The 12,872-nt window shown below is 39.2% G+C and overlaps 1 protein-coding gene across 1 annotated transcript in view; it reads left to right on the top strand.

Annotated features, from left to right (window-relative positions):
- Positions 1-12,872, top strand: part of LOC144656149 (dynein axonemal heavy chain 8-like) — an 80,911-nt gene that overhangs the window by 54,761 nt on the left and 13,278 nt on the right. Inside the window, exons 68-79 of the mRNA XM_078516376.1 lie at positions 3,724-3,941; positions 4,988-5,163; positions 5,787-5,915; positions 6,121-6,229; positions 6,631-6,810; positions 7,601-7,756; positions 8,411-8,448; positions 8,903-9,074; positions 9,724-9,869; positions 10,375-10,560; positions 11,287-11,398; positions 12,448-12,624. Coding sequence (XP_078372502.1) covers positions 3,724-3,941; positions 4,988-5,163; positions 5,787-5,915; positions 6,121-6,229; positions 6,631-6,810; positions 7,601-7,756; positions 8,411-8,448; positions 8,903-9,074; positions 9,724-9,869; positions 10,375-10,560; positions 11,287-11,398; positions 12,448-12,624 — 1,799 coding nt within the window. The remainder of the gene's footprint in view (positions 1-3,723; positions 3,942-4,987; positions 5,164-5,786; positions 5,916-6,120; positions 6,230-6,630; positions 6,811-7,600; positions 7,757-8,410; positions 8,449-8,902; positions 9,075-9,723; positions 9,870-10,374; positions 10,561-11,286; positions 11,399-12,447; positions 12,625-12,872) is intronic.

The raw sequence follows: 12,872 nt of genomic DNA, 5'->3' as shown, positions 1-12,872 counted from the left end.
AAAAAGCCTTTGACTGCAGGTCATTAAGTCTACATTGGATTTAAAACTTTGATTAGCTGCTAGTCATTGAGACATAAATTGAGGCTTGTACTTACATGCCACTCTTGCTATCAACCCTTTCATCTGAAAATAATAACACATCCAAACAATTCAATGTCATTTGCTGACTCAATTAAAAGTCACTTCAGTACTCCTGACGTAACCAATTAAACATTCCATATTCAAACCCCATCGAACACCAATGGTTGATTGGGTACGGTAATTGCACATAACCGTACTAAAATTAAAATTTGGTCCATCCAACAAAATGGAATGTTTGATTACGAACTCTTGCTTGTTTGTATATTATGCAGACATTTTGTATGGTGCACTACTGCCTATGTTTTGTTGTTGTTGTTTTTTTATTTATTTATTTTATTTTGTTTTTACTACTGCCTATGTTGCGGTGAATGAAATGGTGCAAGTTCTGTTTAAGTAGAAAAAAATGTTCTGTTTGAGTTTTATGGTGACTACAAGGCAGAAACCATTTCCTTCCCACCACTATAAAAAAGTAAACAAAAGTGCATATATCAGTATTTAACTGTTGTTTCGTTCTCTTACAAAAATATGTATAAAAAACATTGACACTCGGTTTAATTTGTCCTGATGTTTTACTTATCAAGAGATGGATTCCGAAAAGTCGAACTTGAGTTTGGTTGTGTTCGGTTGTGTATGATTGGTTCCCCGGGGTATCCACCAGAAATTGAACAAAAATCATCGACCATCGACACAATCTTCGTTGGGTTTGGTAATCGAACAAAATCAAACATCTATTTTGCTGTAAGTCCGATTTTCGAACCAATCGAACATAATCAAAACAGTCAAACTCAATCGGGTTTGATCTAGTTCTGAATCTTTCTCTTGATAAGTAAATCACACAGGACTAATCAAAATCAACTTTTATTGAATGGAATAAATATAAAAACGTCCAAATATCGAACTGAATGTCAATGTTTAGTAAAATATATTTGGTAGAAGAGAACAGAAGGACGGTAAAATAACTGAAATGCACTATTGTTTACATTTCTATATTAGAAGGAAGGATATGGTTTCTGCCCTGCAGTTTTTACCGTTACACTCAAACAGAAGTTGCACCATTTCATTCACTGCAACACAGGCAATCAGTGTGTTCAATATGTGAAGAATCATTATAGGGAGCCAAAACGCTGCCGCCATCAGTCTGTCTTAGCCCTCGAGGGCGGCCAAAAGCGACGTTGACAGGAGAAGAGCAATTTCTAGCATAATTACATTGGAGGAAGTGCTTACTATCAACATGGATGACAACAATAATAAGTGAACAAGTAAAATATTTTTTTTCTTAAGACCAAAATCATCGTAATAAGCAAAAAACTTGCATGCAAAATTGACTTCAGTTTCGGACGAGTACGTTGTTCTACTGCCCCAGCTGTGGCTCTTGAAATCAATCGATATGTATGCAGTATAAATCAATATATACGCAGTATAAACAAACAGGAGTTCGGTAATCAAACTTTCGATTGAGTTCGATTGACCAAATTTTATTGTGAGTTTGATTATGTACGATTACCGAACCCAATCGAACAATTGGTGTTCGATTGAGTTCGATTACCGAACATTCGATTGGTTACCCTGGGAATAATCGAACTCACAGCAAAATAGAAGTTCGATTTTTTTCGACTAACAAAACCAATCGAATGAGTTTGATATGCCAGGAGTACTATATAGATAAGATTGATAAATACTGCTAAATACTTTGGGTGATAATTTTAAAGCTGTTTTAGTTTGCTTTATAATTTGCCAGTTGAAAGCCTCACTGAGTTTAAACTGTTGCAAAATACAATAAATGAATAAATACATAAATAAATAATAAATAAGCCTTGCACTCTTAAATTATATAAGCTTATATTTTAAATAAAAATGTTGAAAGTCTTGTGTTGACATCTCTACTGCACACGAATTATTCAATTTATTCTAACAATAACTTCATGTTTAAGAAGTGCTGAATTATACGTATGAAGTGCAAGAACAAACACGAAATTCTAATTTTGAACTTCTATTAAAATATTAAAACAATCTCACCTAGAAGCTACATAGAGGAAATCAACCAAAACATATTTTAACATATAAGCTTACCTTGGAAAGAAACTTGGCTAAAACAGGCGTATTGATTGGAGATCCGGTGAAAGAAGGCTCCATGCAGCTAATTTGGAAGTAATAAAGTCTTAAAGAGAGGAAAATTGCCCTTTTTAGCGAGAGAAAAGGCCTCTCAATGATCGATCTTCGAACCGTTGAACCGAGCGCCAAAAAGTACCAGAGAGGACGCCGGGATTAATTTTCGTTCGCGCCAGTGCTTCTCGGCCTTACCTCTCGACCAGGTCAAACACGGCAAACGACCAATTTATACCGCCGTTCGCGAGCAAAATTTCCTTGTCTATAATATAAAGAAAACCAAAACGCATGTCTCGAAAAATATATAAGCCAAACTGATGGACGCTAGCGTTTTCCCCCCACTGCTCCAGATTGTTTAAAATATTGTTAGACGAAGTCATAGTCGCCTTCGTTTTCTGCATCAAAAGGTTTTTATTTATAATCTGTTTACTTTTTTATATTAGTAAAAGATTTGTAACTAAGAGCTTTTGTAATGAGTTATGTTAAAACTGATATCAGTCGCTTAATTTCGTCTTGCGCTTCGTTCATCTAGATAATTAGTAAATAATAAAAACCCATTCAGGCGGTTGCATATTGGAGGATAATGCCCTTGGCTGAAAAAATGAACAGTTGACTAAGCTTCAAAGGCAACTTTGAAATTTTGAGGATAATCTTTCAGGCAAGGAGTATTATCCTCCAGCAAGCCGGAAGGGGAAATATTTATTTTATTCTTTCTTAAATCCCTCCGATTTCTTCTTCGTCGTTTAATTTCGTACCACGTGATGCGTTCTGTCTAACTAATGAATGCACGCGAAAGTTATTTGGTGGGTTACATCATGAATTAAAAGCTCATGTTCACATGTTTTCAAACAGCCCCCTTTGTCAATTTCCAGGGTATTTACATGTTTCTAGACAGGCCCCCTTTGTCAATTTCCATATTTTTTACATGTTTCCAAACAGGCCCCCTTTGTCGATTTCCAGGGTATTTACATGTTTCCAAACAGGCCCCCTTTGTCAATTTCCATGTTTTTTACATGTTTCCAAACAGGCCCCCTTTGTTAATTTCCATGGTTTTTACATGTTTCCAAACAGGCCCCCTTTGTCAATTTCCATGGTTTTTACATGTTTCCAAACAGGCCCCCTTTGTCAATTTCCATGGTTTTTACATGTTTCCGAACGGCGCCCCTTTGTCAATTTTCCATGTTCTTTACATGATTTAGTAAAGAAATTTACATGTTTTTTACAAAGAAAGAAACTGTAAAAATGGTTAATACATTTGACATGTTTTTTACATGTTCTTACAATTAGCGTTGTAATAAAGGACCATGTAAATCACTTTTTACAATACATTTACATGATCCGTTGAAGACTGTAAATTTCATGTAAATTTTGTTTTACAAAACTCCAACATGTAAATTTTAATTTACAAAGAATGTAAATAAGATTTACATTTTGTAAATCGTAATTTACATGTGCATGTAAATTTTCAACTTTTCCAGTGTACTAGTATTCTGCAGTCAGATCTTACTCAGATATATGTTTGTTAATCTTGAACAGAACGTAAACCTCAAGGAATCACAACCACAGCCGCCAAATACTCGTCAGAGGATGCCGCTGTCCTTGTGGAGTACACTGTGGCGTTAGTTGAGTACACGAGGCTCTACAAACCGTACCGAAAGGCGTGTGACTATTTAGAAGAGCTGCTTAAGGAACGCGAAGATGACGAGAGACAAGCCGAGTTAGAGAAAAAAGCAAAGGAGCATGAAATGGAAAAAGTAAGGAGGGACATGGCTTAGCCCCACAAAACAAAAAATGACAGTTTGCTTAGACACAATGAGGATCACATAATTCATTTCATCACTGTGTCATCTACTCCAAATGCGGGATAATGGGACCCACAATAGGCCATTTCCGAGTTACCTTTTGCCTCTCTCAAATCGAGTCTACGTGCGAAACCATTCAAATGTAAATAAGTTTGATTTGCATAAAAATGGACCTGTAGGTGAAACTCATTTTCATGATGAATAGTTCGCACGTAGACTCGTTTTGAAAAAGAGGCAAAGGGTAACTTCATAGCTCAGTTGGGAGAACAACGCGAGTATATATTATTTATTTGTAATTTTTAATCCGGGGGCCGCTTTTTTTTTAATAGTTTTTACTGTTTGCCGTTACCCTCTTTTAATAAAGTTGATTGAACGCACCTGTATCGCGGAGGTCGTGGGTTCAAATCCCGTTTTTTGGCTTAAAAAAAAAATGCAATTGCTTAAATTGCTTACACACTGCGAGAATCACATCATTCATTTCATCATTTATCCGCAGGTCACATACATGTCTTTCATATATTCACTATGTCAAAACAACAACAATAACATAACAACAAAATAAAAACAACAACGGCGGCGACGACGACAAAAAGCAAACAATTAAGCCTACAAACCAACCTTACAGAACTTTCTTTTAAGATTAAGACGATTGGTTGTTGTTCGGTTATGACTCTTCCAGGCACAAGTGAAGCACCGAATGGATCCCTGTTCTGCTACGTCATCAGTGTAGCATTTTTGAATCGAATTTCAGGCGCGGGGATGAAATCAGGGTGGAAGAAGGCACCGGAAGTTCGTACCGGAAAAGCCAGAGAGCGCCCGTTCCATTGCTACTCCGCATCACACATTACACGAAGGGTGGACTGCGCCTTTCATCGCCCCGGCCCAGCCTGCTCCCTCCCTGGATGAAATTGAGCGCTCAGCGAGTTCTTTTTTTCCCGTCAGGCGCGCATTTATTCTGATAGGTATGACAGCGTCAATGTTTGTTTTTTTATTTGCAGGTAGCCACGCCAGAACCAGAGGTTGAATTGACCGAAGCTGACTTGCCAGGCCTCCAAGAAGATGTAACCAGGCTTCAAAAAGAGTATGATGACGCAGTGGTAGTGAAACATAACCTGGGCAATGACGTCAGATCTTGTAGTGAGAGGCTTAAAGCTGCCACCGGCCTTCTGCACAGGTATATATCTGCTGAAAAAACCGCTATGAATGCTTTTTTCGACAACAATAGAAAAATAAAGTATTTCCAACACGTGATACTCATAGCTATTAGCATTACTCAGTGACCGACTGTTAGGTAAACTCGCAATCTGATTGGCTATTGGCCATTCCGAAGGTGCACAAGGGACTGGAGCGAGTTTTAAATTTGAAGCAATCAATAATCTGACAACATAACATGAAAGATCACGGTGAGATTGGTTAATTGACCAAGTTTGATGCTTTTAGGATGAACAGAGACGAAGTTATGGACCTTGGAACATGGCTCAAAATCCATACAAACGTCTCTAATTTTGAGTTAGCGTCCCCCAATACCACAGTAAACTCTTAGAATTTTTATGATTTCTGTGATGCTCATAAACTGATGGGCAAAGAATTTTACAGCTATCTAAATTCCAATTCGATCGGGAATCCGAGGGCCACAGGTTTGTCAGTCGAAAGACTGTTATGTGCAACCCTCGTAAAACAAAGTTGATTTATTTGATTTATTTATTGTGAGATAACCTGTCAGCCGTTGGCGTGAATGTGTGATTTCGTTCATTATCTGGAGTTTTAAAACGTATTTGTTTTTGTTTTTTTATACAGCTTGAAATACATGGAGCGTGAATGGAAAGCGTATGTCGACGAATACACCTCATCTGAAATACTGCTTTCTAACTGTATCGCGGGAGCGGCATTTCTAACTTACTGTGGTTCAATGGGAGTTGACAGAAGGTTCGTAAAATCATTTTGTGTCCTTAATCGTATTAAAACTTGAGCGAGTGTCGGGAATACAACGTGTTTTACAATGATGATACTGTATTCCGTGTTATGGAATAGAAAAAGTAATACTCGAGGGCTGCCATTGGTTGAAAAGCATTTATCATTACTGTCAAGTACAATAATAAACACAGGTGTTTATTTCGTTTCATTTTCTCAGAAAACGGATGGGCAAATTTTTCATGCAAGTGAATAGAGATAATGGTTTGAAAGTTCAATATCAACATCTCTTCGACCGTCTTACACTTCCAGAGTTTCTCAAGGGAAAGGTTTGTTATGTTTGTTTGTTTGTTTTTGTTGTTGTTGTTTTTAAGTGATAAGGATTCTTGGCTTTTTCATAAAGCAGAGGAGAAAGTATTGCATGTTTCTTGTATCTGATGTTAGTGAAGTAGTGCGTTGTTATGAGGTTTTTTTTCTGAACTACTAGAAGTCGTATTTTTACAGTGCGTTGAAACGCAAGAATGAAAACAGAAGACATTGTTGGTAAATCGGTCTAACATCAAAACCGTAGTGCTGGATCATGAGCCCTCGGCTTCAAAGCTGTCTTCTGAATTTCTTAACTACCTTTACAACCTCTTTGCTCGTGGTTCGTGGCTCTAAGGGAAACCCTTAGAGCCTTTTATTGCTAATACGTTACCTGATTACGCTCTGCGGTGTTTTGACTCAACAGATAGTATTGAAGACATGGGAGAACCTCCAGTTGCCCACAGACCCGATATCCATGGACACTGTGTGTATCTTCTCTCAAGAGGAGTGTTCTGACTCATGGGCTCTGCTGTGCGATCCTCAAAGAATCGCCATCACCTGGGTCCTGACCATGCTGGGTCAAACCACGCTCGTCAAATACAAGGTGAGCAATAATCACATAAAGAGAAGTGTAGAAAGGTTATGAACAGCTGCGTTCCTGTAAAGGCTGCTACATGCTTACACGGTCTTTAGAGAGGGTGTTATTTCAGCAGCAGCAGCAACAGCAACAACAACAGCAACAACAACAACAATGGCTTGCGAATACAACCGCCTATCATCACTTCCGGCTGGTTTGGCGTTTATCCTTCGCGAAATGCCGAACTGACCAGTAGCGATGAAAGGCCAGGTTCCTGTCTTAGAAGCCAACAACAACAACGTCAAAAAAACTTAACAACAACAAAAACAGTTACCTTTTTTTTCATTTAGTCAATGCAAAGGTGAAACTACCGAGATTAGCTAAAGCAGATGTTACTTAGTAATTTAAAATAGAATATCTATAACTGAACTGGGTTATAAAAAAATATAGTACTATAAAACCAAAAAACTAAAAAAAATGTTGTGAATAGTGTCATTTTGTGTAGTTTACACAAACGTTTCAGGCATAGCCCTTCTTCAGTTTGAAACCGTTTTCCAATCAAAAAATATATTTAACAACGCTGATAATAGCAACATAAACTTGAATATGAACATACCACAATTTATTTTTTAAACCACGCTGAAATCTGAAATCAATTTTAACATTTATAATAAGTTACCTCCAAATAATAGTTTTCCCGGATTTCCTTCGGTTAAAACCTTAGTAGATGGGATGTTTGTTGAATGAGTGATGAAGTTGAGAGAGAGAAGAATAGAGGCATTTGCGGTATTTTGTTTTATTATTTTATTTACCCCAGGAGCTGCGTGGCCACCTCGAGACGTGTTTGATGGAGGGCACCACACTGGTTGTGACAGATGTCGATGTGAATGAGTTGGAATATGACAGCAGATTCTATTTCATACTGAGGAGTCGTTACAGGTTCCTTACATCAAGTACTCCTTTCAAACTCGTGGTAAGATCACAAAAGCGTGTATTTTAATACAAAACCTTTCTAGTAGCCTGTTTAAGACATAAACGGGAAGCAAGAGAATGAGAAATGTTGTTATTACAACAATTGTATGCGAATGTCGCCAAATTGTATGATGTTCTGATTGGGTCAGTAACAATCAGAAGCTGTTCAGAAATGTTAAGACGATTTATCGAGAGCACCCAAGAGAACAAGCATCATAACATAATTGAGCAGTGGACATTTGTTTGCACTACAAAATCCCATATTGTAGCAATCTGCTTGTTGCATTTTTTTCATCATCATCATCATCATCATCATCATCATCATCATCATCATCTCTCGATTTGAAGAGTAGCTTATACAGCTCTCCGGCATTTCCAGTAGCACAGTACAATGGGCAAGACCAGACCACAACACCGGGAACTCCATGCCCTACTCTTTACGATGGTGTGAGGGTTCTCTCCCCTGCTGACCTACACTGAGATGCAGGAGACGGGGCCTCGTTTTCGTCCTTCGACTGTTCTCCGCGAGCGCAGCATCTCCCATAGACCCTAGTGTTGGTCCGGTCTGGGACTCGCCCGAGACCTTCCCACTGTTCCTCGCTCTCCAACTGGCTACCGGTCGTTTACTAAATTGAATTACTAAACTTCCTTCCAGGTTGGTGAACATGAAATTGAGTGTCAGCCTGGTTTTAGGTAAGTTGTTTCTTTAAAAAAACGTTTTTGAAGTGTTTGTGTTTTGGGATTGGTTATGAATTGTTACGTGTTTTTGGTAATTTTTATCCCTTCCACGACTTACCATAAGAGGTTGGGAAGTTTTTTTCCACCTTCATTTTCGAAAAAACAATTGCTTAGAGCTCTCATATAGTTCTACTAGCTGAGGCCTCAGTTCAATCTGTGTGAAAACAAGTTCAGCTGCTGTTCAGTTAAATGAATATGCGTAGTCTGCATTTTATGTTCAACTGGTCATTTATAGAAGCACTCACGCCTATTGTGCCAGTTCAGATTGAACAAGATTAGGTGCCAAATAATAGATAATTATCCAAGCAAACTGACGATAGCGTGTTGGATCTGCTTCATTTTCTAAGGAAAGGCTCGGCTAGCTAAAATCGGCACTTGTTCTTAACATGTCTAACCTCTGCCTTATTAGGTTGGTACTGGCTACAACGTTTTCCAGTCGGGCTGTCCCATCAAGCATTGCGGCGTATGTTAACGTGGTCGAATTCAGTCAGTCACGTGATGGTCTTGAGGAAATGTTCCTCGATCGGTTCCTGAGACTCGAGAAACCCCGGATGCAGGACACAAGGACGCAAGTGGTGGATGTAAGTACAGTAATTATAATTTATTGTTATGCTTGGTAGCCTAATGGTAAGTGTGCTGAAGTGGTTTTGTTCAAGCACTGTTCAGGGTTTTGTGCATTCTCGTCCACAGAGCCGCATGTCCTCCTTAGCTGGCGGGGGCCTTAGCGCGAGGAACAGGTGACTCTGGGGATACATGATTTGATTGGCTAGATCTAAAATTTCCCTTGTTAAAGCCCAAAAAAAAATTTTTTTTTTTTAAAAAAAAAAAAAAAAAAAAAAAAAAAAAAAAAAAAAAAAAAAAAAAAAAAAAAAAAAAAAAAAAACCACCCAAACGAATGAAAACAGTTTAAAGTCTAGCCAATCAAAACAAGTATCCCAAGAGCCACTTGTTTCTCGTGTAAAGGCCCCGCCGATTAAGAAGGACAGGCAAACAAAAAAAAAAAATTGGGACAGGCGGCTGTAGGGACGAGAATGGGTCGTTGTGTCGTATTATTGGGCGTGCCTAATGAAGCACTTTGCTCCTGCAATCCAATGGATTGGACCAGATTTTAACCTTAACATTATGCTTATAATATAACACCAAAGTTTTATTTTATTAATTTGTACATAATGCTTTTAGTATCGCTTATGCGGTACTTCTTTGGTTCTTGACTGATGTTTTCTGTATCAGGAAATGGTGACCCTAATGGAAGGCTTACGTGAAGCGGAGGAGAACATCTTAGAGTGTTTAGGAAGTGGACACCGTCTTCTGCACAACTTGGCAGCCACCAAGAAGCTTGCGTCTATAAAGAAACAACACGAGGAGATTGTTGAAGGGTTCGTACTTAGACTGGCATAATGCGTGGTAGCAAAAGGCTACATAATGAACTTTAACGTTTGCCATAACCAGGCCAAAGTAAACGACAATTTCTTGCAGAACTTTCGCAAATGTAATTTCAAGCGGGACCGTTGGGCAGTTTTTTAAGACTTGGAAAATAATGAAAAGTTATTTGAAACTTTAGGAAAAAGGGCAAAATGAAGCCATTAGAACGCAAAGCACGTGAACTTTTGAACGCGGGAAAAAGGTTCGTTGCCCGGGATTGCGCTGATTGCATGTTGCAAACCTTTTTCTTCTTGACAGAATTCAGCAAACGCAAATCCAAAGCGAGGGAATAAATACTTTCATTTTAAACGATCTAAAACGTCTGGCGGTGTTGCAAAAAAGGAGTTAAAATAGAATTTGCTTCTTCTCCCTGTGCCAAGAAATTTTTGCAAGCTATATTATTTATCTTGTCACGTATTCAACTAGCTAATCTACAGTTATTTTTATATTTCCCTCCAGCCAAACACGTGCTCGTGGCATTGAAAACTCTATTCTTCAGTCACGTGAGGGGTATCGACCAATCGCACGCCGAGCAGCTGTCATGTTTGACGTGGCAAGGACCATGGCCGAGATAAACACTGCTTACCAGACCTCTCTCGCTCAGTTTCTGATGGTGTTTGATGCTGCTATAAAACACTCGGAAAGGTAAACATCTTTCTTATGCATCGTAGTTCATTTTTTTCAGTCTCGCTGGTCATCGATTTATCTTAGTTGCAGTGTTTAATTGACAGGCTAACATTTCTACTTTGTTCACTTTCCTCCAATGCTGCTATAAACACTCAGAAAGGTAAACATGCTTCCCATGCATCAAGTTAGGGCCTGATGATACCAGAATGACTTTCATTCCATCCCCATATATTTCTCTGTATCTGTTAACATGATACCGAGACGAAATTTCGTTCCCACACAAGTCATTCCTCCGGTTTTTCATCCCGGAATGAAATTTTCGTTTTGGAACATTTCATTCTGGTTCAGAAACTGAAAACGATCTTCGTTCCGAGATGAAACAGCATCTCATGAAACCGAATACGGAGGCCACAGTTTAAACTAGGAGCGAAAAAACGTGATAGTATTTCCTGTTTAGCTCAAAGAAGCAGCCCTATGGTCAAATTGCTCGTACTGAAAAATTGCAGATATGGCCAATAATGGCCACAATAACATCTTTGCGCGAAACATGCGCCGTATTTGTTTTTGATCTCGCGCGAAAACCGCGCACGTGAAAACGCCTTACGTTGAGCCGGTCGACTTTGTCATGTGAATGCAGAACGAACGCTTGGGGTAAACTGTCATGGACATGACTTATTTCATTGTAAATGAAAGCAAGATTACCTTCTGTTAAACGTTTTTACGCTTTTCTCTTTTTTTATTCAGGACTGCCGTGAAGGCGGTAGTGGAAAGGCTGACTCAAAGTGCGTTCTACACGTCAGCACGGGCCTTGTTTGAACGAGACAGAGCTCTGTTTTCTTTGCTATGCGCTCTAGAGGTAACTTTTAGTAATAATATGCTAGTTGCAATAGACCATTGGGGAACGTAGGACCTCCATTTGATTCTCACCAGAACGGTACAGCAAACTGTAGTTTCAAACTGAAACTGTTTGAATTATTTTGGGATTTCATCACAAAAACCTATTTAGCCGCAAGCTTTGTACCTAATTTTGGATCATTAATTATATACGTTCGTTTCACTAGGCAGGTGTATATTTAAAAAAAAAAAATACACTGAAATCCCTATTACTTGAACCTCCAAGGGAAAGGAAAATTACTTTGAGAAATCGGGAGTAAAATGGCAGTGCTTGAATGAGTGATGCAAATCCAAGGGAAACCAGTTTGGTTCGAGTAATTTAGGGAGCAAACTACGACGGCTACGGCAACGACAACGTCACCAAACAAAAGGTTTAATGAGCATAACTATAGCTCTGTATGTGCGTTGTGAATGTTGGTACATTTCTTAGCAGTTCTCTGCAAAAACAATGACGTGAAATGACCAAATTCTGTGTATTTTAGAGAACGCTAACGACGACGGCTAAATTTTCGTATTTCTTTTTTGGGTTCATTGCTCTCTTTACATATTCAGCTGGAGCTAGTTCCTAAACAATCGATGCAATTAATACATCTAGATAAACGCGAGATTATCGAGTAAAATATCAATTCGCCACCGTCATTGCTAAACCTCCCTATTGGGGGGGGGGGGGGGGGGCTCTAGGAATCGCGATGTTATTGTAAATATATGTTTATGTTGATTAGATAGGAAAAAGAACAGTTCTACTAATGTGGGTTGTTAAAAAAACGATTGACGTCAACTTTGTTTTTTTTTAGAAGTTATTCATCCAGCTTAAAGTGCTACTACATCCCCCCTGCCCCCCCCCCTCTCGTTGCCCCCCCCCCCGCCGTCCTCCACATGTGGTCCCCGGCGCCCGTCCCCGGGGGTCTGCCTCCCGCCGTGCTTCTGTTCGGGGCAGGTGTGAGTCACCGTGTTCGGTCGGCACTAACGACATGTTGTTTTTAATAACAATGTTACTGGGTTTGCTTGCAGGTTGAAGACTCCAGTGGACGCGTGGGGCCTGGTGACCGTGAGTTCTTAATCCACCCGTCATTCGGTGCGGCAGTGAAGACCGCTCTTCAGCCCAGTGCAGTGTCAGAGGCTGCGTCAAAAACGCTCGCAAAGAAGCCATTTGATTGGCTGTTGGACGAGCAGTACTCCAATTTACAGGTCGGTGTCTTGTCAATACAAGTGTATACTCACTTATCGATAACGTTAGTCATATGTCATGACATTGAATGGACAAATCAACGATTGTCTAGAACAATGCAACGAAAAAGGTCACAGCACGTATTTCTGCCATATCAGGACCTACCGATTAATTTTCAAGATCAGCCCAAAAGAAGTTAATAAGGCATTTTTGTGTTAAAAAAAATAAATTGGATGCGTTTTGAATACTGCAAATTCTGAACATACTG

The sequence above is a fragment of the Oculina patagonica genome, chromosome 6, assembly GCF_052425735.1.
Source record: "Oculina patagonica isolate OP01 chromosome 6, crgOcupat, whole genome shotgun sequence".
NCBI lineage: Eukaryota > Metazoa > Cnidaria > Anthozoa > Scleractinia > Oculinidae > Oculina > Oculina patagonica.
The sequence above is the reverse complement of the archived record's forward strand: the minus strand, read 5'-3'. Positions and strand labels throughout refer to the sequence as shown.